The sequence below is a fragment of the Rhinopithecus roxellana genome, chromosome 19, assembly GCF_007565055.1.
Source record: "Rhinopithecus roxellana isolate Shanxi Qingling chromosome 19, ASM756505v1, whole genome shotgun sequence".
Lineage (NCBI taxonomy): Eukaryota > Metazoa > Chordata > Mammalia > Primates > Cercopithecidae > Rhinopithecus > Rhinopithecus roxellana.
Genome location: NC_044567.1, coordinates 38,424,497 through 38,452,405, shown reverse-complemented (window position 1 = coordinate 38,452,405; position 27,909 = coordinate 38,424,497). Strand labels below are relative to the sequence as shown.

The 27,909-nt window shown below is 53.1% G+C and overlaps 2 protein-coding genes and 2 pseudogenes across 9 annotated transcripts in view; 2 read left to right on the top strand and 2 right to left on the bottom strand.

The window, feature by feature from the left end:
* Positions 1 to 16,063, top strand: part of TBCD (tubulin folding cofactor D) — a 220,329-nt gene extending 204,266 nt beyond the window's left edge. The window contains exons 30-39 of the mRNA XM_010354383.2: positions 1,154 to 1,237; positions 2,670 to 2,828; positions 2,957 to 3,095; positions 4,074 to 4,195; positions 6,170 to 6,247; positions 11,006 to 11,095; positions 11,754 to 11,841; positions 12,762 to 12,871; positions 14,791 to 14,875; positions 15,827 to 16,063. Coding sequence (XP_010352685.1) covers positions 1,154 to 1,237; positions 2,670 to 2,828; positions 2,957 to 3,095; positions 4,074 to 4,195; positions 6,170 to 6,247; positions 11,006 to 11,095; positions 11,754 to 11,841; positions 12,762 to 12,871; positions 14,791 to 14,875; positions 15,827 to 15,841 — 970 coding nt within the window. The 3' untranslated portion in view covers positions 15,842 to 16,063. The remainder of the gene's footprint in view (positions 1 to 1,153; positions 1,238 to 2,669; positions 2,829 to 2,956; positions 3,096 to 4,073; positions 4,196 to 6,169; positions 6,248 to 11,005; positions 11,096 to 11,753; positions 11,842 to 12,761; positions 12,872 to 14,790; positions 14,876 to 15,826) is intronic.
* LOC115894862 lies at positions 14,884 to 16,058 on the top strand (annotated as a pseudogene). Its single transcript, XR_004055081.1, has one exon. The product of XR_004055081.1 is annotated as an uncharacterized LOC115894862 (transcript).
* A 356-nt stretch (positions 16,064 to 16,419) lies between the features above and the next one.
* The window catches only part of B3GNTL1 (UDP-GlcNAc:betaGal beta-1,3-N-acetylglucosaminyltransferase like 1), a 33,500-nt gene continuing 22,010 nt past the window's right edge, over positions 16,420 to 27,909 (bottom strand). For 3 of the 6 annotated variants that reach the window (XR_004055079.1, XM_030923696.1, XM_010354380.2), the window contains 2 exons: positions 20,722 to 20,826; positions 17,521 to 17,812 (listed from right to left, as the gene is read on the bottom strand). Coding sequence is in view for 4 of the 6 variants with exons in the window: in XM_030923696.1 (XP_030779556.1) it covers positions 20,746 to 20,826 (81 nt within the window). In the remaining 2 variants the exon portion in view is untranslated. Of the gene's footprint in view, positions 16,593 to 17,520; positions 17,813 to 20,721; positions 20,827 to 27,909 lie in introns of those variants that run through there. The other 3 variants (XM_010354381.2, XM_010354379.2, XR_004055078.1) reach the window with 2 other exon arrangements.
* On the bottom strand, positions 20,841 to 26,290 carry LOC115894861 (annotated as a pseudogene). Its single transcript, XR_004055080.1, has one exon. The product of XR_004055080.1 is annotated as an uncharacterized LOC115894861 (transcript).

The following is a 27,909-nucleotide window of genomic DNA, read 5'->3' as shown; positions in this document are numbered from 1 at the left end:
CCGTCCCCTCTAGTCAGGGCGGGAAGTGGGAGGCACCAGCCGTAGGGGGTGTCCCCGTCCACCTTTCCACAAGAGACGGCAGAGCGTGACCTTGGGGAAGCACGTCCCACATTCCGTACGTGTGGAAGGAGCTCTGGATTTCTGATGTACCCTAGGGTGCTGGACTGTTCTGAGTGAGTCTTCTCAGGATCAGGAACACACATCAGACTTCTGTGGCGTGGAAGGCAAGGCTCACGGACATTTGTCTGTTAGCTCAGACGTTTTAAATTTTAGGATTTGCCAGACTGTTGGTGTGAAAGCAGGAGCCCCAGACGAAGCTGTGTGCAGCGAGAACGTTTCCCAGATTTACTCTGCGCTGCTGGGCTGCATGAACGACTACACCAGGGACAGCAGAGGGGACGTGGGCGGCTGGTATGTGCGCAGTAGAGGGGACGTGGGCTTCTGGTACTTGCGCAGCAAAGGGGACGTGGGTGCCTGGTGCGTGTGCAGCAGAGGGGGAGCACTTCCTCTGAGAAGCCCATCTGTTCCATGAAAACTCGGAGGCCCCGGGCTTTTCTGCAGGGAGAAATCTTCGTAGAGTGCCGTATTTTGCGTTTTCAAGGCTCTTGGGAAGATGACCTGTTCTCTGCTCCCGGGTGAGCCTGCATGGTGGGGCTTTGCAGGTGCTTGTCCAGCCTGTCCTCAGGTGTTGGGCCTGCGTCATCCTCATTGACTGGGTGTGAGGGAGGACGCGTCTTCAGTGAAAGGCTGCTTACATTGGGTTTTGCCAACATTTCTTGCTGAAGTGGGATTGATAATCCCCGAAACTCCTGTGTGTGCAGAATGCCTCGGGGCCCTGGTGTGTGCGGCTGTGGGTCTCCCTTCCCTGCACACGTTCCTGTAGCGCACAGGGAACCTCTGAAACTCCTGTGTGTGCAGAATGCCTCGGGGCCCTGGTGTGTGCGGCTGTGGGTCTCCCTTCCCTGCACACGTTCCTGTAGTGCACAGGGAACCTCTGCAGACCTTGTGACTTTTCTCCCTGCCAGCGTGCCTGGGCTCTGTGTGGGGTTAGTCACTGGTGTTGAATTCACACAGCCTGCCAGCGTGGTTGGTAGAACCAGGGTTGGGAACTCCCTCTCAAGCTGGGTGTCTCTGCCTCTCCTTGTCCCATCAGGGTCCGCAAGGCCGCCATGACCGGTCTGATGGATCTGACGCTTCTGCTGGCTCGGAGCCAGCCTGAGCTGATCGAGGCCCACATGTGAGTGTCACGTCACAGCTCTTCTGCATCCTAGAGGGCATCCCCAAGCTTGGGGAGGCTGGTGGGGTGGGCAGTCCTGGTGCTCGGTGGCATTTGCATTGCTGGGCACACATCTTCCTCCCAGAGAGCCTCTCTGGTCCGTGACCTCAGGTTTATACAGGCCCCTCCTCCTGCCCCTGTAGCCGTGGCTTGAGCTGGGGCCCCTCTTCCTCTGCCCAGTGCCCGCAGGACAAGGCTCTGCTCCCCAGCCTGGGCCTCCCCAGTGCTCTGACCAGTTTGATGATAACCAGCTTCCCAGGTTAGGGCCGGGCTGGAGGTGGGGACTTCTCAGCTTAGGACCCTGAACCTAGGGGTCTGCTCCTGCCAGGACCAGCTGAGCCATCACTCAGTTCCCTGCACCTGAGGCTGCCATTGGGGCCTGCCGTTGCTGTGGGTCTCTGTCAGGGGTAGTAGGTTGTGGGGACCTCCAGGGCCTGCACTTGCTGTCGGTCTCTCTGTCAGGGGCACTGAGTCATGGGGGTCCCAGGCCCTGCCCTTGTGGGTCTCTGTCAGGGGCACTCGGTTGTGGGGATTCCGGAGCCTGATTTCCTTCGTTCTCACCTCTTTCTCCTTCCCTCCCCCATCTCTTCGCCAGCCCCAGCTTCTCTGTCCCCATCCCCGGCCTCTCTGTCCCCCACACTCTTCTCCACCCGCTTCTGTAATCATATTTGCTGTCCCTGCTTCAACCCTAAGAACTGATTGGCGTGTGTGTCACATGTACGTAGCATGTGCACCTGTAGGGTTGGGCTCCTGGGATGTGAAGGTAACGGGGTGTGGTCCTTCCAAGCCAGTGTCCTGGTGTCAGCTGCTAACTCAGCCGCCAAGTCCCGAGGAGCCCGTGTGTCCTCGTGGTGCTTGAGCTGGACTCATGGCTCAGACCGCCTGCGCTTGGTTTACTGCCCGTGCTGGGTTTACCGCCCGCCTCGGTTTACTGCCCACGCTCGGTTTACCGCCTGCGCTTGGTTTACCATCTGCCCTCGGTTTACCGCCCGCCTCGGTTTACCACCTGCGCTCGGTTTACCGCCCGCGCTCGGTTTACCACCTACCCTCGGTTTACCGCCCGCCTCGGTTTACCGCCCGCGCTCGGTTTACCACCTGCCCTCGGTTTACCGCCCACCTCGGTTTACCACCCGCGCTCGGTTTACCACCTGCCCTTGGTTTACCGCCCGCGCTTGGTTTACCGCCCGCCTCGGTTTACCTCCTGCTCTTGGTTTACCGCCCCCGCTCGGTTTACCGCCCGCCTTGGTTTACTGCCTGCGCTTGGTTTACCGCCCGCCTCGGTTTACTGCCTGCGCTTGGTTTACCGCCCGCCTCGGTTTACCGCCCGCCTCGGTTTACCTACTGCGCTCGGTTTACCGCCCGCCTCGGTTTACCTCCTGCTCTTGGTTTGCAGCTGTGAGCGCATCATGTGCTGTGTGGCCCAGCAGGCCAGTGAGAAGATCGACCGTTTCCGTGCTCACGCCATCAGCGTGTTCCTGACGCTCCTGCACTTTGACAGCCCTCCCATCCCCCACGTGCCCCACCGAGGAGAACTGGAAAAGCTGTTTCCCAGGTACCGTCGGGGCGTACGCCCCCCGCGTGGGCTCCCAGGAACTGTCGGGGTGTAGGCCGCCCACACTGGCCCCGCAGCCATTGCAAGATCATGGGCCGCCTGGCCTCGTCCCACTCACTCTCTTGCAGGTCCGACGTGGCCTCCGTGAATTGGAACGCACCTTCCCAGGCCTTCTCACGCATCACCCAGCTCCTCGGGCTGCCCACCTACCGCTACCCCGTCCTGCTGGGGCTCGTCGTGTCCCTGGGCGGCTTGACGGAGTCGACGGTGAGGAGGCATCGGGCTGGCAGGGGTGGGAGGTGGTGGCTCCAGGGGCACTTGGCATTTCCTTGCTTCTTGGGAGTGTGTGTGGAGCTGGGCCTTTTCTTCCAGTGCTTTCTGTCTCTCTCTCTGGCATATTTGGTTAGGGGGTCAGGGGCCCAGCGGCTTCCTCATGACCCAGGAGGCTTAGGGCCTGTGGGATGGTCGAGTCTGATGAAGGTGGAACAGCACGTTGAGTGGGGGTCAGCAGCAGACTTTGAAGTGGGCCGGCTCCGCGCTCTTCCCGCGGCCGCAGCCGTGGAGCCCCAAGCATCCCCTCGGGGTTCAGCCCTCCAGGACCTGTGTCTGATGCCTGCATGTGGATACCTGGGCTCCACCCTCTACTTCCAGTTCTCCAGGCGCAGCTTCCCATGTCTGTGGGGGAGGGTCTCCAGAGCCTCAGTCGTGGCTAAGCTGGGGAACTGGAACTGCATCTTGTCACTCGTGGCCCCTGCACCTTGGGTCATGACCTGCTTCGTGTGGCAACCCTGTGACAGCCGCTGCATCCTAGAAAACACATACCAGGACATGAGGTGCCCTCTGCACCATGCGGACACGTGCGGGGAGACTCAGGCCGTGCGAGCCGGGCCCCGAGACATTCTTCTGCACACAGGGGAGTTGCGGGGATTATCAAATCCCACTTCAGTGGGAAACGTGAGCGAAACCCAATGTGAGTGGGTGCAGGCTTTCGTCACGTGTGCCCTCCACGTCCTAAGTGAGGCCTCAGGCTGTGCTGCCGCTGCCGAGAGCTGTGTGTCTGCTTTGGGTGTCTGCACCGTGGGTGCCTCTGCTGGCGTCCACACCAGCCACTGTGGGCCAGACCTTCACGTCTCCGCGGCTCAGAGCAGTTCTCCGCTTTAGCAGATGCGTGACCGGCTGCAGCCAAGCCCAAGGGGTGGCGGGCTGGGGGGTCCCACTCCCTTCTGAGGCGTCTGCGTGTTGCAGGTCCGGCACTCCACCCAGAGCCTCTTCGAGTACATGAAGGGCGTTCAGAGGGACCCGCAGGCCCTGGGCAGCTTCAGCGAGACCCTTCTTCAGATCTGGGAGGACAACCTTCTGAATGACAGGTGAGTGGTGTCTCTGGCGGCCTCAGGGCTGTGAGTGGTGCTGGTGCCTCTCACCACATTCCCTAGATCTTAGGGATCTTGCAGGGTCTGTCTGGGGTCTGAAGAGAGAAGCGAGACACATGCTTTACCAGTTGGTGGCTCACCGAGGAGGATGTGCCTGCAGCACATGGTTCTCTGGGCAGTCAAGCCTCAGCCCCTGCACCTCCTCTTCCAGCCTGCACGTTAGGCAGGGAAATGACCGTTTTGTGTACACTGGATGTAAAGGTAATATGAGTAGAAGGTGGTCCCTGTGTCTAGGAAGGCGTTGTGGCGAGCTCCTCCGGCTCGGTGCTCCCGGGGACGCGCTTGTGGACACAGCCACCCAGTGAGTGAGAGCGTTGCGTTCCTGAGGATGGAATGTCAAGTGAGAAACGTGGCTGCTTTCTGGAGGTTTCTGCCTTTACTTGGAGGCAGAGTATAGACCCTGTGGGCCTTGACCTCAGAATTGGGAACATCCTCTGGAAGGGCTGTTCCCAGCGTGTGTGAGGATGAGGACATGGGCCTGGTGTCCCCTCGGGCGGGGCCTCGGCCACCTCTCCCGTGAGAGCACAGATGTCGCTCTCAGCAAACAGGAACTCGGCCCAGCCATGTTTTCTTTTCTCGTTACGACTATAATCAGCTGCACATAAAGGGGGCAGTTCAATCGATTTTGACAGGTGTCCACCCTTGAAACCGTCCCCATTCACGATGGAGGGCTCCAGCCCAAGGTTTCCTCCTGGCCCTTTGAGTCTGTGCGCCTGACCTGTGTCACCACAGCCTCAGCACATGGCCCCCTGAGGCGTCTGGGCCGTGTGCCCGTTGCTCATTCCTCCTCGCTGACGAGTCGTGTCCATTGGTGGAGGCACCACAGTGTGTCTGTCTGTGGGCGTTTTGGTTGTTTCTCCCTTGGGGCTATTGCTGGTAGAGCTGCGGGCAGTCAGTGTGTGCAAGCCTGTGGGTAGCTGTGCACAGCAGGGCCTCCCTCGCCGTGGGCTGCGGAGCCCAGCCCTCCTGTGTCCGTTGGCCTGTGCTAAAGCTCTCCTGAGGCTCCTGTTGCCCAGAGGGAACCTCCCCAGGCTCCTTCTCTGTGGGGCAACTACCGAGGTGCCGCAGGCTGGCTCACATGGAGGCGAATGTCTAGCTTTGGAAAGCTGCTGGAGGCACCCACGCGTCATGCCTTCCTGCTGCTGCTGCTGTCTGAGGTCGCGCTCTCTGGCGCCTTGCTGCTTTATATCCTCTTTGGAGAAGCGTCTTCATTTTTTTCTGTTCTCCTTCCTGGACTGTTGTGGTCTGATCGTCCCTCGTCACACATGTGACTTGAGGATGTTTTCTCCCTGCCTGTCCCTTCACGCACCGAGCGGGGCCTTACACTTTCCTCGTGCCCCAGCATCTCCCCTTGTCCTCTGAGGCACAGATTTTTCTGGTGTGTCTGAGACAAGCTTGCCTAATCCGTGGTCACCGAGATTTTGTTTTGTCCTAGAAGTTTTATAGTTTTGGGTTGTGTATTTAGACCTGGGGTGTGTCTTGAGTGAGGTTTCGTACGTGGTGTAGCGTCGGCACAGGACCTTGACACCCAGCAGTGCTCACCCCAATTGCTGGGAGGGCTCCCTCTCCACTGTGTTGCCGTTGCAGCTTTGTAAGAAACTGTGGGTTTACTTTGGAGCCTTCTGTGCCCGACATGTTTGCTTCACTTTGCACCAGGGCTGTGCTGTTTCCATCCCTTCCGCTTTACCATCATCTTCGAAGTTCAGTGTCAGCCTCCAGCCTTGTTCCTTCCTGCCAGTTGTTTTATCTTTTCCTGAAGATTTGTGTTTCCACATACATTATAAAGGGGGCTTTTTGGTTTCCACAGTGGTGCCAGGGTTTCCACTGGGATCGTACTGACTCTCAGCCAGTCAGGGGGATGGGCGTCCTTGTTGCTGGTGTCCAGGGTCTCACAGCTCCTTCTCCCCTCAGGGTGTCCCTGCCGCTGCTGAAGACTCTGGACCATGTGCTCACCCACGGCTGCTTCGACATCTTCACCACGGAGGAGGAGTGAGGCTCTGCTTTTCATGACTTCCTTTCTGATTAAGCCTAAGTAGCTCACGTATGAAAGAAAAAGTGATCAGACACAGAGGTCAGGATTCCAGGAAATGACCTTCCAGTGTGTTCAGGGTCAGTTATGATGACTGTAAATACCGTCCTAACAACTGACCCCAAAATAACACGGAATAATGAGTTACGTAATGACAGATTATGACTGTAAGTGCAGTCAACCCCATGTGGGGCTGAGGCGGGGGCCCCGCGCTGTACGGGGATGAGACTCGCAGGGGAGAGGGCAGAGGCTGGTGACCCGGCAAGGACTTGCACAGGAGATGGGAGCTCCTTTCTTCTGCGCCCTGCGGATGTCCCTGGCCGGCCTCAGCTGAGTTGTTGGCCCTGAGTGGTCATCTCGTTGTTGCCATGTTTTCTTGCTTCATTGAATTTTACCGTGTTGGGCCAGTGTTTTTTATTTATTTTTGAGACAGGGTCTAGCTCTGTTGCCCAGGCTGGAGTGCAGTGGCAGAATCACAGCTCACTGCAGCCTCTACCTCAGCCTCCCAAGGATCTGGGACTACAGGCATGTGCTATAGTCTGATGTACGGCTGATGTTTGTGTTTGTAGTAGAGATAGGGTTCACTGTGTTTCCCAGGCTGGTCTTGCTGCCTTGGCCTCCTGAAGTGCTGGGATTACAGGTGTGAGCCACTGCCCCTGACCTGGATATATTTGTATCTGGGGTGCATTGGGTCATCTGGAGACAGTGTGGTCTTTTTTGGGGGGCACTGCTTTTTGTTTGTTTGAGATGGAGTCTTGCTCTGTTGCCCAGGCTGGAGTGCAGTGGCTCGATTTCAGCTCACCACGACCTCCTTCCAGGTTCAAGCAGTTCTCTCCCAGCCTCCTGAGTAGCTGAGATTACAGGTGTGCACCACCACACCTGGCTAATTTTTTGTATTTTTAGTAGAGACAGGGTTTCACCATATTGGTCAGGCTGGTCTCAAACTCCTGACCTTAAGTGACCTGCCCACCTCGGCCTCCCAAAGTGCTGGGATTACAGGTGTGAGCCACTGCGCCCGGCTTGGGCGCTGTTCTTAAGCTGTCAGGTGGACCCAGAGCCGCTCTGGTCTCCGGGTTTTTCTGCCTCTTTAAGGTCTCTGCTCCCTGGCGCTTCCCTTCCCACTGCTGCTGGGGCAGTGCCAGGGCTTCTGGTCATCTTTTGAGTGGTTCCTCCCCAGCCTTGGGCAGCGTCCTCGTACTCAGGCACTGGCTGACCCAGGCCCAGGTGAGTCCTCAAGGGCCCCCAGGAAGTCCCCTCTGGTGCTGAGAACCTGAAAGAGCTCTGCAGACTTGGGGTTCCCCGCTTCTCACCATGGGCTTCCCGCTGGAGCCTGCCACCTGCTGGACTTCGCTCTGTCTTAACCTTCGGGCGGGAGGCGGATCTGGTCTCTGTTGCTCCGTCTTTGCTGGATGCTGCACATGTATTTTAATCTGACAGCATCACAGGGTTTCCCCTTTTAGTTTGTTCATGGGCATCACTGACCTTACACCTGCTGTTGGAACACCCTCCATGTTCACAGGTGCACCCAGCTCGGTTGTGGTGTATTATCCTTTAATATAATGCTAAATATTCCATTTAAAAATTTTTTTTGAGACAGTTTTGCTGTTATCGCCCAGGCTGGAGTGAATTGGCGCGATCTCAGCTCACCACAACCTCCACCTCCTGGGTTCAAGTGATTCTCCTGTCTCAGCCTCCCTAGTAGCTGGGATTACAGGCATGCGCTGCCATGCCCAGGTAATTTTGTATTTTTAGTAGAGATGGGGTTACACCACGTTGGTCAGACTGGTCTCGAACTCCCGACCTGAGGTGATCTGCCTGCCTCTGCCTCCCAAAGTGCTGGGACCATAGGCGTGAGCCACTGTGCTTGGCCTAAAATATTAACATATTTTTCTGGCTTAAAAATTTCAAAATAAGGCTGGGTGCTGTGGCTCACGCCTGTAATCCCAGCACTTCGAGAGGCCAAGGTGGGTGGATCACTTGAGCTCAGGAGTTTGGGAGCAGCCTGGCCAACATGGTGGAACCCCATCTGTACAAAAAATACAAAAACATTAGCCGGGTGTGGTGGTGCCTGTATTCCCAATTACTTGGGAGGCTGAGGTGGGAGGATGGCTTGGGCCTGGGAGGTGAAGTTTGCAGTGAGCTGAGATTGAGCCACTGCACTCCAGCCTGGGCAACACAGCCAGACTCTGTTTCCAAAAAAAAAAAAAAATTTTTTTTTCCCCAAAACAGGATGGTAGAGAAAATACCTCCTGCCATGTCCTTTTATGAATACAGCTCTTTGTGTTTCTCTCTACAGTTTTGTCAGTTTTGGCTTTTCAGATTTTGAAGCGTGTTTGTGGGCTGAATCTTGCCCTTGTCACCCACTTCATTTCTAGGATGCTTTTTGCTTCACTCATTCTTTGTCTTGCTTCGCTTGACTTTGAGCTGTATACTTTTTTCCATTCTTTTACTTTCAGTATCTTCATATATTTATGTTTTTGTACATCTCATAGAACAGTATAGTTTTGTAAAAATTCAGCCTGTAGCTTTTACCTGTGTCCTTCATGACCTTTATAATCCCCTTGGTTCTCAGTCTGCCACTCACAGGGCTTTTCCCTGTGCTGCGTTCCCAGTGCCCCCTCCCTGCCCCCATCTGTGCTTTTTGTTGGATTAGTAGAATTGCTTTTGTCATTCCATTATTTTCATATATTTGTTTGGAACATTTTACTCTTTTTTCTGTTCTGTTAACACTTACCCTGGAAATTAGAAATGACACCACATGTTCTTAGTGAAGTCCAGTTTTCAACATTTTGTCCTTATTGGGCAACAGCAAGGATATTAGAAGATGTTGGTTCTGCGTGCTTCCGTCTTGAGTTATATGCTACTATTGTTGAATATTTTGTCTTGGATGTACAGTTTCCTGTTCATTGTGGTATTGTGTAATGTGCGTTATTTTGAATTTTCCACGTTTTTACTGCTTTCTTTGTCTCTCATCACTTACTGATTTTGGGGCCCGCCCCCCTCCCCCTGCATCGAGGCTCACATTCCCTCTCCCCAGAGCACACTCCCTTGGATTTCCTCCAGTGGGGTCTGCTGCTGGTGAAGCTTTCCCACTTTATGTGCAGATTATTTTCAGAGGGTATACATGAAAAATATTTTCCCACTTCCTCCTGGCTTCTGTTGTTGCTTTTGAGTGTCACCTCAGGCAGTCTGTGCTCCCTGGGAACGGCCTGGGTTTCCCGCCTCCTGCCCAGGTTTGCTCCTTCCCTGGGTTTCTGTCACCATCACGCTCATGCGTTTCCCTCGTCACCTCCTCTGCAGTTTTCACACGTCTTTTCCCTCTCTGCTTCGTTACCTTTGGCCCGCCTGCCAGCTGCTGATTCTCTCTGAAGATGTCTCTAAACGACTTTGAACTGTGATTTGTGGAATTATTTGGGAGTTTTGCGTCTTTTCAGGTGCAGGTTTTTGTCTCGTGTGTTTCCACATCTGCTTGTCGCGCTCTCTTTTTGGCCGTTCCCTGCGGCCCTTCCTTCCGTGCCCGGCGTCCGTCCTCTTGAACACTCTTCTCTGCCTGTTTGGCTGGGTGTGTCTGAGCTGCAGCCCGAGCGGGTTTCTTTGTCTTCTTACTTGTCTGCTGTTGTGTACTCTCTGGACGTTGCATTTGAGGGGTTCCACTTCAGAGCAAGCCAAGGCCTGGGCCACGCCTGCGTTTTGGCAGGCAGGACCTTAGTTTGCCTTTTCTGGGCCCCTGAGGGAGGGTAGCAGCAGCCTGGGGTCTCCTTGACCTACGGTCAGCAGTGAGGGTTTCCTGGCCTGTCGGGTGGCTGGAACTTGGCTGACTGAGAGGCAGGTGCGTGTCTTCTCCCTCTCCTCCCTGGAGTGGCCTTCTGGGTGCCCTCTCAGAGCTGCTCATCAGGGCTGTGTCTTTGTCAGCACCAAGCCTCAACCCTTGTCCCTGCTGCCACTGAAGGCTCAAAACAACACTGCACAGCCTTGTGTGTCCTCTGTGCGTCAGCAAATTCCCCCGGCTCTGCAGCAGCCCAGGCCAGGCTACCTCTGGAGAGCGTGTCCTCTGTGTGTCGGCAAATTCCCCCGGCTCTGCAGCAGCCCAGGCCAGGCAGCCTCTGGAGAGCGTGTCCTCTGTGTGTCGGCAAATTCCCCTGGCTCTGCAGCAGCCCAGGCCAGGCTGCCTCTGGAGAGCGTGTCCTCTGTGTGTCGGCAAATTCCCCCGGCTCTGCAGCAGCCCAGGCCAGGCTACCTCTGGAGAGCGTGTCCTCTGTGCCTCAGCAAATTCCCCTGGCTCTGCAGCAGCCCAGGCCAGGCTACCTCTGGAGAGCGTGTCCTCTTTGTGTCGGCAAATTCCCCCGGCTCTGCAGCAGCCCAGGCCAGGCAGCCTCTGGAGAGGGCGGTGGAGGAGCACGGGCATCCTGGCTGCCGCTGTGTTGGGGACGGACCCTGGGGCCTGGGAAGGGAGGTGGGGGCCCCGTGGGGGCTGCTGCACCACAGGTGAGAGAGAGCAGAGGCCGGCCAGGTGGTGGCACAGCAGCTGGGGACCAGGCTGGCCTGTGGAGGTACTGGGATGGGGACCAGCGGACTTGCTGGCAGAGGGGCCCACAGGGCTGCAGGCTTCTTGGACTGAGCCACTGGGAGGACGGAGTTGACCACCTTTGAGACAGAAGAAGTGGTGTCCCGGGGCTGCCTGTGAAAGCTCATCTCTAAAGAGTGTGTTGTTCTTCCAGCCACCCCTTTGCTGTGAAGTTGCTTGCGCTTTGTAAGAAAGAAATCAAGAATTCCAAAGACGTCCAGAAACTGCTGTCAGCCATCCTTGTGTGAGTTTCAAGTGCTACGGGCCTTAGACGCAACGCCAGGGCGCAGCCTCCCTTGGCCGAGGGCAGGAGTCCGCGGCTCCAGGCGGGAGAGGAGCAGTTAGTGTTATCCCTCAAGCTAAGATTGTGCGTTCCAATGTCCAAAGCAGTTGCAGTGGGAGGTGGGAGGCAGCCCAGGTGCTGGTGCCGGGACAAGCGAGCTCCGCCCCTGCTGCCCTCACGCTCTGCCCTGGGGGGAGGGGAGGCCCCACAAAGGAGGTATGTGGCCAGGGGCTGCCTCCCCAGTTCTGTGTGCCCAGGGGGTCGCTGTTGCGTGCCTTGCTGTGTGGCGCTCAGGTGGACACTGGGCAGGTGCACCAGCCAGCGATAGGCACCTTGGCTCCTCTGTGGCTCTTTGAGGCGGGGGTCCTCATGGCAGGGCGAGCAGCCCTGCAGGAGATCCTCCGAGGCGTCCTCCCTTCCCCAGTGTGACACTCACGCGTGTATAGGCACAGTGCACATGTGCACACAGACACACCTCTGGCTCAGGGCTCCAGGTCCGCACTCTGCTCGCGGATCTGCTCTCCCCAGGTCCCTGTGTGGGTCTTGGGGTCGGGGGTTTCCTGGGGTCGGCCTGCGTGGGGGCGGGGCTCACCCGGAGCCGGCGTGCTGCTCTCGGCAGGTTCTGCGGGATGGTGCAGTTCCCCGGCAACGTGAGGAGGAGTGCCCTCCTGCAGCTGTGTCTGCTCCTCTGCCACCGCTTCCCGCTGGTGAGTGCCTCCCCCGTTCATGGGTGTTTGCGGTGTGGACTCAAGCCCCTTGGTGACAGAGGCCTTGGAAGGCTCTATTGTGCTGGGGGGCTTTCCAGCCGAGCCCTCTCTGTAACACGCCTGGGTGATGGTGCATCCCAGGCACGCAGCCGTCAAGGGGCTCGGACGTCACTGTTCTGGCTTCAAGGATGGGGTGTCCGGCTGGCATTTCTATGGACACAAATCGAGGGGTGACCTGGCCGTGGGAACTGGCTCAGGAGCTTCTGGAAGGATCCAGGCTGAAGTGGTTCAAGCACACCTGGGGCAGTGCCCTTCATCCCCAGCACTCCCCCGCTGTTAGACTTCTAGGATTTCTTTTCTCCTGGCTGCAAAAAAACCTCAGATGATCCAAAGGTGACATTTTCCTAAAAGGCAAAAGTAACTTCACGTTATACAGCGGTTCTCGAAGTGGGGTGCTGGACCCTCAGCCTCAGCACCTCTGGGGCTTCAGCATGCAGGTTCCTGGGCCCTGTCCTGCTGACCCAGCACCTTCAGGGGTGGGCCTGGGGCTCTGACCACCAGCTCAGTGAGATGTGATGACCAGGGCACCGCTAGCAAAGAGAGCAGGTGTGATTGCTTCCCTGATGGAAAAAAGCAGGCGAGATTGCTTCCCTGGAGAGGGAGCACGTTGGTTAATAGAGCATTTAAACAGGAACCATGTGATCTTCACTGCTGGGAGCCTGCAGCTGTGTGTCTGTGGAGGGAGGAGGTGGTTAATGGGCGTGGAAGGCGCCTCCTGCTGTGGCAGGGATGGGATGCAGGGTCAGAGCCCTCCTCCTGACGCCTTCCACTGATGGGGCTCCCTGACCTGACTCCTGTCATCTCTTCGGGGCGGGGCAGTGGTGCTTCCCTCCCGCCAATGCACTGCGTCCCTGTCCCAGATCCGGAAGACCACGGCCAGCCAGGTGTACGAGACATTGCTCACCTATAGTGAGGTCGTGGGCGCGGATGTGCTGGACGAGGTGGTGACTGTGCTCAGCGACACTGCGTGGTGAGTGAAGACCCTTCCTGCACGGCCACCCGGGCCTGGCACCGCCCTCTTCCCCACCACGTCCACTCGCCTCTCCCAAAACCCTCTGATAGGAGGAGGAAAGAGGGCTCCCCGGCCTCGACAGCCTCTGCTTGGATTTTACGAGGCAGCAGTGGTGCTGTAGCCGAAACCTCAACCACCCTGTCCCCTAACACTGTCGGGTGTCAGAAACACAGCAAAGCCATCCATCCCACCAGGGGGACAGCCACCTGTGCCACCACAAGGCTGTGTCTGGTGGCCCATGGAGCCGAGGGCACTGAAGGCCTGGCAGGTACTGCTGCCCCAGGCGCCCCCCAGGGAGGGCCTCTTGGGCCTCTCTTCAGTTTTCTTGGAATGGGCCGCGTGAGCACCTGTAGGAAATCAAGACGCACAGGCGGAAACAAGAAAAGCTCTCCCCACGCCTCTGCTCTGCTGTCCACCCCCTTCCCCGGGGCCGGGAGACCCTCAGGAGGCCACAGCGCGACTCTCCACGTTTACTGTGGCAGGCACAGTTTCTTTACAACGTGGGCTGGTTTCTTTACCGTGGGTGGATTAGAATGGCAGTTTTGAAAGATGTGTCTGTTGAGTTGAGGGGGTAGGAGGGTCTGAATGAGAGAGCAGAGTGGGGAAAGTGCAGGCTTAGGTGTCCTGGGCCAACCGGTGTGGTCCTGGGAGCAGCAGTGATGGTGCCTTACACATGTGGGCATGTGCACCCATGCTGGCTCACACACATGCTCACTTGCACACTCACCTATAAAAGGGGAGCAGTCTCGTCACCCCGTGTTGGAGATCAGGACTGAAGCACCCAGAGGCTGTGTGAGCGTCCCCGTGGCGCACCCGGGGTGGTGGAGTCCCAGGTGCTGCTGAGTCCCAGTCGGCTGCTCTGTTTAGAGCGCCGACTGTGAGGGCCTCCATGCTGATCTCGGTGTGTTGCTACAGGTCTGTGGGGTCCGTGCCACCTGTTGAAGCCAGCAAGGACGTAGGTGACGTTCCCTAGGTGTCTCCTTGGAACAGTGACCTTCCGACAGGGCTGGGTTCCCATAGAGCTCAGGTGCCGGGCAGCTGCTGTGGCCTCGGAGGACAGAGGTGGCCTCCAGGGCTTCCCCGAGGTTTTCTGGTTTGGGAAGGAGTGAGCGTCTCTGTTCCTAAACAAACATGTGGTCCCAGGAGAGGAACCAGGAGCAGCTGGGCTGTCTTCTCAACATCCATTGAGAGATTGGCTGTCTTAACTACTGCTCTGGAGACACGTCTTTAAAATGATGTTTTTGGAACACCAAGGTGCATTCTGGATCAGATTCTAAAATAATTGGCTTCAGGACAGTGAAGAAGCCAGGCGTCCCGAGCGGGCTGAGGCCTCCTGCAGCAAGGCTGGGCCAGGGCAGCCTCCTTTCCTCACGTCAGGGAGGGAGGAACTAGCAGGGTGGGCCTGGGGGCTTCTATAGTTTAATCCCCTTTCTGTTAAAAAAAAAAATCCTGAGAATTTAAAGAGAATCTTTTAAATTACAAATGAAACACGTGCCCCGGACATCTCCACAGCATTGGCATTGCTAGAATTTTTATTTGGCATCAACAGCTGAGTTAAAACTTCGAAAATCCTTGTCAGCCCTTCCTTGGCCTCACTTGGTCTGTCCTCCTGCAGCCCCTGCAGTGGGCGTGGGCATGGTCCTCCCCGAGGGGCAACCCTTGTTGGGAAGGAGCCGTCTTGCGATTCTGGAAAGGGCTCAGGCTTCAGGCCCTGTTGGAGAACGGGCTCCTGTGGCGTCTCTTCTGCCCTCGGCCGCAGATATCTGGGGTGAGATCTCCTTTCCCCGATTGCCGCCATGGAAGCTGACGTGGGGCCTCTGCGCACCTGAGGTTCTAAGGTGGGCACTTGAGAGATTCATGGCTCCCTCTCCTCACAGGGACGCGGAGCTTGCAGTCGTGAGAGAGCAGCGCAACCGTCTGTGTGACCTCCTGGGTGTGCCCAGGCCCCAGCTGGTGCCCCAGGTAACGCTGTCACCTACACAGCATGAGGCGCCTGTGCTTCCCTGAGCCCTCGAATGTTCTGGGGCCAGCGGCTGTGCTCAGCTTCTGCCAGTGCGTCCACACGGTCCATTCCCTCGTCTCATGTCAGGGACCCCTGGGATTACGAGACCAGCAGAGCTGCCTTCTCTGGCCACTGGCCACACCTGTGGGCCCCTGTGGCATCTAGGCCACTTGCTCTAGGGCATATTGGGGGGCTGGGGAGTGGGTGGGGTTGGCATCAGCTTGATCCAGGCTCCTCATGCCTGACCCTGGGGTCTGTTTGCACTCCCAAGTGCCAAGAGTGCCTCCCTACCCCTCATCTGCCTCCCACGAGTGGGGCCAGGGCTGGGTGAGAGGCCCCCAGAAGCTGCCTTGTGCACCTCGCCAGCCCGTCACTCTTCTTCTAAAGTAACAAAAACAAGTGCCTCAGTTCTCACGGGGGCTGGGGCCCAGGGTTGCTGTCCTGTCTAGTTACCCGGGTCAGCTCCTTCCTCTCAGCCTCCTTTCATACGGCAGGAGGGGAGAACCACATCCAGATCCATGGGGGCAGTGGGGACGGGCTGAGCGTCAGGATACAGCCTCCCCATTTGCGTGTGTGTAAAGGCTGAAGTCAACAGCAGACTTTGGAGTTAAATGTGCTTTTTACATTTTTATTAGGAAAAATTTCAAACGTGTGAATGCAGGTTAAGAGCAGTGCAGTGAACCTCCCTTCCTGAAGCTCCCCAGATGGGGTGCCATTCCGAGGACATGTTAGTCATGAGCGCCTGTCAGCCACATAGCTCAGGCTCCCGCGTGTGGGGAAATGGCACAAATAGTTTCCTGCAGGAACCCAGCGTCAGTCCCCACACAGGGCCCAGAGGGGTGAGGGTCCTCTGGCTGGGAATGGTGTGTGATGGAGCTGACCAGCCTGAGCTTGTCTTGTCTCTTCTGCAGCCTCATGCCTGCTGAAACCAGTCCTGGAGCGGATGTCTTGTTCCTGAGGGAGGCCGGTGTGGAAAGCCTGGCACGGCGGTGCCTCCAGCTGTTGAAGGGTAGCGCTGGCCCTCGGAGGCTGGCACCAGCGGACAGCTTTTCCTCTCTGCACCTGCACTCGAATGACCTGGGGTGGATGCCTCTGCCTTCACTTGAACACAAATGTGCTTCCTATAAAATCATGTACCAAGAAGTTCCTGGCCGGGCGCGGTGGCTCAAGCCTGTAATCCCAGCACTTTGGGAGGCCGAGACGGGTGGATCGCGAGGTCAGGAGATCGAGACCAACCTAGCTAACACGGCGAAACCCGTCTCTACTAAAAAATACAAAAAACTAGCCGGGCGAGTTGGCGGGCGCCTGTAGTCCCAGCTACTTGGGAGGCTGAGGCAGGAGAATGGTGTAAACCCGAGAGGCGGAGCTTGCAGTGAGCTGAGATCCGGCCACTGCACTCCAGCCTGGGCGACAGCGCGAGACTCCGTCTCAAAAAAAAAAAAAAAAAAAAAAAAAAAAAAAAAAAAAAAAAAAAAAAAAAAAAAAAAAAAAAAAAAAGAAGTTCCTGCCTTTTGTCTCTGAGCCTGATGCGTGTAGGGTGATGGAGAGGCTCACTGCCCAGGGGTCAGCCAGAGGGGGTTGGGTTCCACTCCTCCTGCTTGGAGACCAGGCCCCCTTCTCGCCTGGTGCTGTCCCTGCTGTGGGAGACGTCTGGCCACAGGTGGTGGTCTGCCCAGTCTTGGAGAGAGATGAATGTTAAATCAGAGGTTCAAATGCCAGAGAACTGACAAGACCTGGTGGCAGGCATGGTCTAGAGTGCTGCGCAGATGCTGTTTCTGGGACCATCTGTCTGGTGGGGGTGCTGTCCTCCCACCTGTGCACACGTGAGCATCGTGAATGTGATCCCCCTGCAGTGCAGGGGTCACTGATTGATGGGTGTGCAGACCAGCAGCTTCACAAATGTCTGCTGCAAGGGGAATTGTCAGAGTCCAATGTGTGCCTCTACAATAATACGGGAAATACAATTCTTGAAATGATTACACTCTTAGGAGAGCTTGGGCAGAGTCTACACTTGGGGTTTTAAGCAAAGGGCAGGAGGCTACCTTTGTCTCCGTGTCTGAGCTCATGCTGATCCATCCCAAAGCCGGTGAGGGGAATGTGTATAAAAATTTCACTGTGGTAGCAACTCACACCCATCTACCTGGGACCTGTGCTGTGCTCACAGGGCTTGAGGTGCAGAACCACCGCCAGCAGCACCAAAGCAGCCTCAGGTGTGGCCACTTGGAGGCCCAAGGGCTTGGGTGAGCAGCCCTTTCCCTGGGTGAAGAGCCCAGGGGTGCCGTGTGCATGGGGTAGATTGGGGTGGCTCCTCGGCCTGCGCGCTCAGGTGGGGATGGGATCTGGACACAGGAACTTGCGCAGGCCCACAACTGGGAGCTGCCGCCTGCATCTGTGAGGCAAGGTTCAGTCGTGGTTCTCACTTGTGAGGTCACCAGGACCACAAGGCCAGGACTGTGACAGTTCATGCTGTCTGTTTAGCAGACAGCTCTTCACGGAATGTGTGTGGTGACCTGGCCACACAGGAGTGTGGGGTTAACACACTACCATTCTTGTGCTTGACCTGGTGACCAATAGTCTTTATCCCTTAAAAGAGCCTTGTGTTACATTTTTACGAGATTTAAACATTTTATTCCAACCTGTGTAATTGGGGTCTCCTCCTCCTCGAACTGACCCCTCGATTGGCTGGGGTCATGTGGTGAGAGTCCTGGGTGACCAGGCCCAGCCTTGGCCACATGAGTCCACACGGTGGAGAAGGTTCGGCTCCTGTGGTCAGCACACACGAGACTCTGTGGTTGCGCCTGCTGGGTGTGGAACTGGGGTGCACCGTTGCCATGCCTGCAGCTCATGAAGCTCCTGCTGGCCTGGGATGCACTGAGGATGGAGGCAACAAGTGGCTTCTGAGAAAAACATGAATTGTTCTTAGTGCAATTAAAAGAAGATTCCAGAGAAATGGCATTTTAAGACATGGAGGCAGGTCGATTCCCCACCCAGGCCCATCAGTGACAGTATGTGGCAAAGCAGTTCTTTCAATGTCAGTCTAACTTAGTAACCTAAGGAAAGTGGATCGCTCCACTGGCTACTGCCTCTTTCCTACTGGATCCCATCCATCACTGGGGCACTTGTGCTCACCAGATAACTGAGGGCCTGGAGAGCCCTCTTTCATTCAGCAGCCGTTTCTGGAGCCCACCAGGGTCCAGGTGATGGAGTTTGGCGAGGAATCCCTTGCTCACATGAGAGTTGGGGCAGACAATAGCAAATGAACAAGCAAGCACCATCAAGGCAGGCAATACTGAGCACTACGAGGAAAGATAAAGTGGGCAATGCAATGATGTGTTGGGTGTTGACCCCTAGAAGAGGTGTTCAGAAAACTGCTCTGAAGGGGCAGCATTTGGGCAGAAGTCCAAACAAACTGCCCAATGGCAGAAAAGAGAATGCTTGTGGTCCCAGAAGTGGAGCAAGCTTTGTGAGTTTAGAGAGCAGCAAGAAGCCAGTATCCCTGGAATCGGGGAGCTGGTGCAGGATTTGTGCACCCACAAACACATTCTAGGCACAAACCAGAAACCCTCCATGTGAAAGCAGAGACCTTGGAGATCCTGAGGGTTTCTGCTGAGCCCTGGAGTCCAGTCGTGCTGTTTTGATAGCAGAATGGATGAGAGGAGGTAAGGCCCAGGGCCAGATCTAATAGGAGACCCCTATATAGAGCGGGGACCCTAAATAAATCTTTCTCAAAGGAGCAGCACAAGACTCTCAATCTCCCCTGAGGTGGCCTGAATTAATAGTAACTGTATGATCCCCAAAACTCCTAAAGGGGAAAATTCGATTGACTTGGCCTTGACCAGTGGCATTCCCAGACAAGGGGCAGAAGATGCAAATATAGGGTGCAGCACACCAACATGGTGCAGGTATACATGTGTAACAAACCTGCACGTTATGCACATGTACCCCAGAACTTAAGAGTATAATAATAATAAAAAATGATAAAAAAAAGATGCAAATTAAAACCTCTCTGGAAGAATGTAGGCTATGAGTACATTTTTGAAAAGGGCTAGAAATTATCAAGAAGAGATTTGAAAAAAAGAGAGCCCCTAAAAATGTAAGAAGTGAAATTAAAAGCTCAATGGATAGCTTAGACACTGCTGAAGAGAGAGTTAGAAAACTGGAAGATCTGAAAAAATTATCTGGAGAACTGGAAAATACGAAAGCAACATCAAGAGACATTGAAGAATGTCTAACGTTTGGGTAATTGGGGTCTCAGAACAAAATGATGCAGATACTCCATACTGACATGCAACAGTCCCCAGATACAGAAGCCTAACAGTCTCACACATTTAGACTTGCCACAGTGAAACTGCAGAACTGTAAGGAGGACAGAGTGATGTAAATGACTACCAGTTTCCCAGCAGCAGCCCTGGAGTTGAGGAAGGAGTAGACCAAGATCTTCATTATGCTGAGAGAAAATAGCTGTTAAGTTGCTTGAATTGTGCCCATAGCATAGCATTAAAGAAGAGAACAAAATTAAGTCATTTAGATAAAAATATGCTGTTCTAATGCATGTTTGGTTTTTTAATCTTGGCTTAATATTTGGGGTTGTTATGAGAGCTGTCCTGTGTATTGCAGGTTATTCAGCAACATCCCAGATGGCATTAGCCATCCTCCTACCCAGCTGTGACAAAAGGAAACAAAAATGTCTCCAGAGATTGCCAAATATCTTCTGGGCATGAATTCATCCCTTGTTGAGAACCACTGCTTTAGTGGATAAACTTTAGGCAGGAGGGAAATGATCACAGTTGGATAGTTGGAGGAATGTGGAGCAAGGAAAGCAATAAACTGTGACCATACAAACAAAGATGGCTGATACGTGGATTTTTTTTAAAGCATATAGAATTGCTTAAAATGGACAACAGCAGCATATAAATCAGCAGCAGAGTTGGTGGCTGAATTTAGAGCATCTTAAGTCTTTATGTTCTCCTGGAACAGAGTGCAGATAATTCAGTTATCAGCTTGGCTAAGTGCATGTTGAAGTTTTTAGAGTCACGAACAGTTAATACACGGGGAAGATCACTTCTGTACTACTAGTAGGAGAGAAATGGAACAAGAATAAAAAATACACTATCAAAATTACAAGAATGGGAAGAGGAAAAGGCAGAACAAGCTGCAAAAACAAAAAAAAAAAAAAAAAACAAAAATAAACACAAGAAATAAATGTTTTAGGGCACAATAAATGTAAATGGATTAAAACCCCTATGTTAATGACAACGTTCTCCAGTTAAAGGAAGGCAAATTACTAGGAATAGATATATACTATATGATGATTAAAGGCTCAGTGCAACAGGAAGATAGAACTTTCCTACATTTGTAACCCAGTCTCAGAAGACACTAAAGCAAACATTGAAGAAGAAATTGATCATCTACTACCACAGTGTAGTTCATTGAGCTGATAACCTTTCAAGAAAGTGTCATAAGGCACGGCTGAAGAAAAGCTTGGCCCAGTGGACACTTACAGAACCCAAGTGTGTGTGTGTACACACAAATTTTAAAGATGTTTTTAAGAACATCTCTTTAAAAGAAATAATGAAAATTATATATAATGAAAGACAAAATAATCGCAACAGATAGAATTCACCTAAAGTGGTGCTTAAGTGATTCTGAAGTCTTGAATTATGCATTAGAGAAGAAAGGTGGGAAATTAATGAGCTGAACATACACAGAAGACTAACTAAAGAAAATTAGAATAAGAGCAGAATGTAGAGGAAATTAAGCATAATAAAGGCACAAACTCAGATGGTGCTTCGGTGAAAAGACCCACCTGGGAGCAGCTGCCCTGGGTCCGTCAGCTGAAGTGAAGGAAGTCCTGGCCCTCCTGCAAGTGCAGCGACCTCAGGTTGTCCTCAAAGGCGCCCCCTGTGAGGTCCTGTCGGGAGCAGCAGATACAGCTCAGTTCCATCTCTCCTGGCTCCAGGAGGCCACTGGGGAGCTTCCTCCAGGGCCAGGGGTTGGGGGTGGCCTGTGTCTACCTGTCAAGTGGTCTACTATGAACTTCTGCCCCTCTGCTAATAGCGGAGAGGCTGGAAGGAGACAAGGGCCAGAGAGGACAGCAGCCGGCACTGCTTGTACCACAGGCCTTGGTGGTCACCAGAGGGGAGGCCCCTGCCTTCTGGCCTTGCCTCTCTGCAGAAGGTGGCTGACTCTCCCTGGGGGCACTCGGAATGGAATGAGACAGGCAATGCCTGTGCTGTTCGACCAGGGCAGACCCACCTTCCCTCCACACACCCACCCCTCTGCAGAGGCCAAGAGTGGGAGGAGGCCCCTCAGACAGAAACTGCATCTCAGAACCATCAACAGCTGGCCCTGTCTGATCCCCTCTGGCCTCCCTCATCCCCACCCCTGCAGTGGAGTGAGGGCCGTGACCCCGCATCCCTGGATGCTTTATCTCGTCCTGTGTGCCGACTTTGGCCAGGTCGCCTACTCTCCTGTATGAGGCCACAGCAGGTGTCCAGAAATGCCTTTCAGACATTCCTGGCACCCCAGTACCTCCTGAGGAAGTTCCTGAAGACACATCCGGCAGAGTGGTGGACCCAAGTTTCTGGCCTCTGGCAGGACACAGGAGGGACTGTGCACTCCCGTCACCGTCCTCAGTCCTTGGGCCCAGCAGGAGGAATCGGAGCCTGGCCGTGCCCCCTACCCCCACCACGTCAGAATCCATTACACAACCTACCACTGTTGTCACTCAAATGATGCTGTCACTTGAAGGAAAGCCATCCTGCCTGGAAAACATTTCCACATGCTCTGCCGCTACCTGTCCTTCCTCCCTTGTCTCTCTTCTCTAGAGTTTGCAAAGGAAACACACCTGAGTTCAGGGACCAGGCCAGCCCAGTGCTGACACCGTCTTAAACAAGACTGTTGAAAGTAGATGCTTCTGTAAAGCAACAGGTTCCACTAGAAGAATGAAAAAGCAAACCACAAAACGAAGGAAGACATTTGTCGGACATTAAACCAACAAAGGTGAGCAGCCAGAGGCACAGAGGACTCCTACAGGTCAGGAGAGGCGCAGCGTGCAGTAGGCCGGTGGGGAACCCTGATGAGAAACACCGCCAGAGAGGAAAGAGCTCCAGCATCCAGCGGACATGGGGTTGATGCTCAGACTCACACCTGAAACCACCATGAGAACACATTCCCCAAACTGCCGGTGACCAAGTGCCCAGCCCAGTGCGAGGGAGCTGTGCAGCCAGGCCCTCTGGCTCCAGGTGTGCAGCCTCTTGGTGGGTATCATCCAGAGAAGCTGAGAACGCAGCCACACCCACGACCTGCCTTCCACTCCCAGGATTAGACCCGAAGCAGGGACTCTCACGCAGGAGGACACAGTGTCCTTGCAAGAGCAAACTGGGAACCACTGCCCACAGGCCTGGGTCCTGGCGTGGCCTCTGGGTGGGGTGGCGTTTGCACATGGCACATGGATAAAGTCCACACCACACACAGCGGATATGCACACACCCCAAACACGTGGAGCGAACACCAGATGCAGGAACACAGATACTGGATTCTGCTCACGTAAACTACAAAAACAGGGTAAATGAGACTAGGGATGTGTTCACACACATGCCGTGAGGGTTGGCCCTGCCAGGTGCCAAAGGCATGTTCACAACCAACATAGAAAGATGGCATTGCATTCCTGGAAAAGCAGGATATAAACGATGTTGGGACAATCAGGTATCCAAATGGAAAGAAAAATTTGCATCTGTAATCTCTTTACCAAAAGAAATTCCAGTTGTATCAAAGATGTAATTAAAAAGTAGAAATCCCAGAAGCAAAATTGGACAATGTTGTTTTTTTGAATTTCACAACCAGGAGTCATTGTCTCAGAATGAATCGGACTCCATAAATGAAAGTCATTTAATTTGATGATACCACAATGGCATAAATATAAAAATGTCAAATGGCAGAAAAATTCGCAGCACGTCAGCGAGTTTTCCTTATGAAAATACTGACCAGTAGAAAAGTGGGCTAATGAGAAGAATAATTTACCAAAAGGGAAATAAAGCAGCTCATAAATATGTGAGAAGATGCTTTCCCTCCCTGTAAGGGCATGAGGCAGGTGCTCCATCGCTGGTGGGGGTGGGTTGGCACAGCCGCTGCAGGTGGTGAACAGCAAGACTGGGGCTGAATGTGTGTGCTCTTTGACTAGAAATTTTTAGAATTTATTTCACATAGAGCCACTTGAGTGAAATTATGTATATATACAAATACTACAGCAGCATGTTAAACACTGAATGATTAAAAATGGCCAAAATGTACGTCAGTAAGTAACCGTATCACAAATGCATGAAACATCCGTATAATCGAAGAGCGGGTGTTTTAGTGAGGAACGTGAACCTTGAGTTTCTCTTTACTATTCCAGCTAACAGTGGAGGAAGGCACAACAGCACCACAGAGATGCCCTGAGACCCCCGAGGTGCTCCTGCCAACGGAATCGCAGGGGAGCCTGATGTGGCCTCGGTCTGACCACCTCTCAATAGGACGGAGCAGAACACGCAAAACCACAGGGCCCCGGTCAGCAGAGTGCAGGATGCACAAGCCCCTTCTTTAGCTGAACTAAGAAAAGAGCGTTGGCGTCGGGGAGACAGAAAGGTCATGTTGTAAAGGTCACACGGACACTGCCGGATTCCAGCAAGCAAACTTAAAACATGAAGCAATTTATAAGGCAATTAGGAAGATCTGAACATTGATTGGATATTTGGAATTCTGTGGCGGAATGGTGGTTTTATGGTCTTTTGAAAGTTTTTATCTCTTTGAGATACATCAGGGAAACAATAATGGATGAAACTAGGCTAGAATGAGTGTCACAACACCAGCGTGGGGATCTGGAGGCGTGGAGGACACAAAAGGTGGACACGCTGGCTCCAGGGATGGTATGTGGGGCTGGTTTCCCGCCACTTTGCTAATACGGCTCACATAAGCTGGAAATACCCCTGAATAGAAACGTCACAGCAGCAGTAGAGCCCAGGGGCTCCAGGGGCTCCACACGGAATAACCTCCAATCTACATTATGCGAAAAGAGCAAGACATGGAACAAGCATGTGCTGTGAGGCCACACTGCCAGCTGCCCCTGGAAGAACACGCAAGACAGGTGACCGCGGGGGCTCTGGGCCCTCCAAGGACATGGCGTGTGCAAGACAAGGAGGAACCTCCTTTCCCACGCTAAGCCCACTCCCTGGGAAGGGTTTTCACCAAGTGCCTTGGGGTTCATATGAGCGTCCCAAGGTAGTAGTGACACCACAGGTCACCACAACACATACAATAACAGTTTGACGTATTGCGAGAATTACCACGAGGAGACATGCAGTGGGCGTGCTGCTGGAAGAGCGGCACTGATGGGGTTGGAGGCGGTCCCTGAGAAGTAGATCCTGAAAAGGCTGTTTCTGAAACACTAAACCAGATATTTGCAGAATCTGCATTTTATAACTGCTTCTCAGAGCCTCCCACTCACTCATCTCAATGTCCCTGGTAAGTTGGACAATGGTTATTCAAAGTTTTTCATTTACTTTGCTCAGATCCATCAAAGCAATCACTACCTGTGGCGGCTACAGCCTTAGAAAATGTCTTTCTTCAGTAAGACGTGAGAGTTGGAATGACTTCTGGACCCATGGGCTGCAGAACGGATGCTGTGTCAGCACGAAAACACAAACCCCTTGTACACTGGCCTCAGAGCTCTTGGGTGACCAGGCGCACCGTCGATGAGCTGTCATATTTTGAAAGGAATCTCCTTTTCTGAGGGCCTAACAGTGGGCTTACAGTATTCCATAAACCATGCTGTGCACAGATGTGCTACCACCTGGGCCTTGCCATTCCATTTCTAGAGCCACGGGCAGAGCAGATTTAGCCTCATTCTTAAGAATCCTAGGATTCTCAGAATGGTGAGCACTGCCTTCAACTTAACCCATTTATGGCTGAAGTTGCAATTTTTTAAATTTTTGCAGACCTTGACAGTGACCTTAAGCAGAATATAAACTCCCACATGCTTAGCATTGCAATAATGGAACACTAGGCATAAATGGGTTTTAAAGTCACAGCAGCATTAGCCTCTAATAAGAGTCAGACTGTCTTTTGAAGCTCTGAAGCCAGGCACTGACTTCTCCCTACCTATGAAAGTCATGCATGGTGTCTTCTTCCAGTTCAAGGTTGCTTCCTCTACACTGAAGGTCTATGGTTGAGTGTGGCCACCTCCATTGTGACTTTAGCAGGATCTTCTGGAGAGCCTGCTGCCTCACCTCATACTATTACAGAGACGGCTTCTTTCCTTAAACCTTGTGGACCAACCTCTGCTAGCTTCAAACTTTTGTTCACAGCTTCCTCACATCATTCAGCCTTCACAGAATTGAGGAGAGTCAGGACCTCGCTCTGTATTAGGCTTTGGCTTAAGGGAATGTTGTGGCTGGTTTGATCTGTCAGACCACTAACACTTTCTCCCTATCTGCAAAAGGCTGTTTCACTATCATTTGTGTGTTCACTGGAGGACCACTTTTAATTTCCTTAAATAACTTTTCCTTTGCATTCACAACTTGGCTAACTGTTAGGCTGAAAGCTGGGCCTCTCCTGCCAGTCTTGGCTTTCAATGTGCCTTCCTCATTAAGCTTAAACATTTCTAGCTTTTGATTTAAAGTGAGAGACTTGCAACTCTTCCTTTCACTTGAACACTTAGAGGCCACTGTGGGGTTATTAGTTGACCTAATTTCAATGTTGTGCCTCAGGGAATAGGGAGGCCTGAAGAGTGGTGGGGTGGGGGCTGGGGAGTGGGGAGGGACAGCCAACCAGCAGAGCCGTCAGAACATTCACATTTATCAATCAAGTTCACCGTTTCATATGGGCTCCCCGAGATAGTCGTGACACTACAGGTCACCATAACACATACAATAACAGTTTGAGGTATTGCGAGAATTACCACAAGGAGACGTGGAGATGTGGAGTGGGCGTGCTGCTGGAAGAGTGGCACTGACAGGGTTGCTCTAGTGGGGCTGCCACACGCCTGTAATTTATAAAACGCACAATGAAGTGCAATAAAATGAGATGCGCCAGTAATTGCCGAAGAGCTGTGCCCATGAGGCTCTGTTCACGTTCTGCTGCCTGGACTTGCATTAGTTGTGTGACAACTCACCACAGGCCGGGCAGTACAGACCAACACATGCTGGCCTCACGGCTTCTGCAGGGCGGGAACCGTGACCCGCCCTGGTGTGGCGTGCTTCTAGCTCTCACGGGTGCCTGTGTCTGTGTGTTCCCCACAACCTCCCAATAGTACCGCTCGAGGCCTGGCTCACTCTGTCAACCACTCACCCTTTGGTTATTTATCAAGAAAATGTAAAGCAAAAAAAAAGCAGGGGTTGTAATCCTAGTCTCTGATAAGACAGACTTTAATGAAGATCAAAAAAGACAAACAAGGGCATTACCTAATGGTAAAGGGATCAATGCAACAAGAAGAGCTAACTATCCTAAATATACATGCACCCAATACAGGAGCACCCAGAGTCATAAAACAAGTCCTTAGAGACCTACAAAGATATTTAGACTCCCACACAATAATAATGGGAGACTTTAACACCCCACTGTCAATATTAGATCAATGAGGCAGAAAATTAACAAGGATACTCAGGACTTGAACTCAGCTCTGGACCAAGCAGACCTAATAGACACCTACAGAACTCTCCACCCTAAATCAACAGAATATACATTCTTCTCAGCATCACATAGCACTTACTCTAAAATTGACCACATAATTGGAAGTGAAATACTCCTCAGCAAATGCAAAAGAATGGAAATCCTAATAGTCTTTCAGAACACAGTGCAATCGAATTAGAGCTCAGGATTAAGAAACCCAAAACTGCACAACTACACGGAAACTGAACAACCTGCTCCTGAATGACTACTGGGTAAATAACGAAATTAAGGCAGAAATAACGAAGTTCTTTGAAACCAATGAGAACAGACAACGTACCAGAATCCCTGGCACACAGCTAAAGCAGTGTGTAGAGGGAAATTTATAGCACTAAATGCCCACATCAGAAAGCAGGAAAGATCTAAAATCGACACCCTAACATCACAATTAAAAGAACTAGAGAAGCAAGAGCAAACAAATTCAAAAGCTAGCAAAAGACAAGCAAGATCAGAGCAGAACTGAAGGAGATAGAGACACAAAAAACCCTTCAAAAAAATCAATGACTCCAGGGGCTGGTTTTTTGAAAAGATTAACAAAATCGACCGCTAGCCAAGCAAAGAAAAGAAGAACCAAGTAGACACAATAAAAATCGATAAAGGGGCGATCACCACTGACCCCACAGAAATACAAACTACCATCAGAGAATACTACAAACATCTCTACGCAAATAAACTAGAAAATCTAGATGAAATGGATAAATTCAAGCCGGGCGCGGTGGCTCAAGCCTGTAATCCCAGCACTTTGGGAGGCCGAGACGGGCGGATCACGAGGTCAGGAGATCGAGACCATCCTGGCTAACCTGGTGAAACCCCGTCTCTACTAAAAAATAAAAAAATAAAAAATTAGCCGGGCGAGGTGGCGGGCGCCTGTAGTCCCAGCTACTCGGGAGGCTGAGGCAGAAGAATGGCGTGAACCCGGGAGGCAGAGCTGCGGAGCTTGCAGTGAGCTGAGATCCGGCCACTGCACTCCAGCCTGGGCGACAGAGCGAGACTCCGTCTCAAAAAAAAAAAAAAGAAATGGATAAATTCCTGGACACATACACCCTCCCAAGACTAAACCAGGAAGAAGTCGAATCCCTGAAAGGACCAATAACAAGTTCTGAAATTGAGGCAATAATTAATACCCTACCAACCAAGAAAAGCCCAGGACCAGATGGATTTACAGCCGAATTCTACCCGAGGTACAAAGAGGAGCTGGTACCATTCATTCTGAAACTTCCAAATAATAGAAAAAGAGGGAGCCCTCTGTAACTCATTTTATGAGGCCAGCATCATTCTGATTCCAAAACCT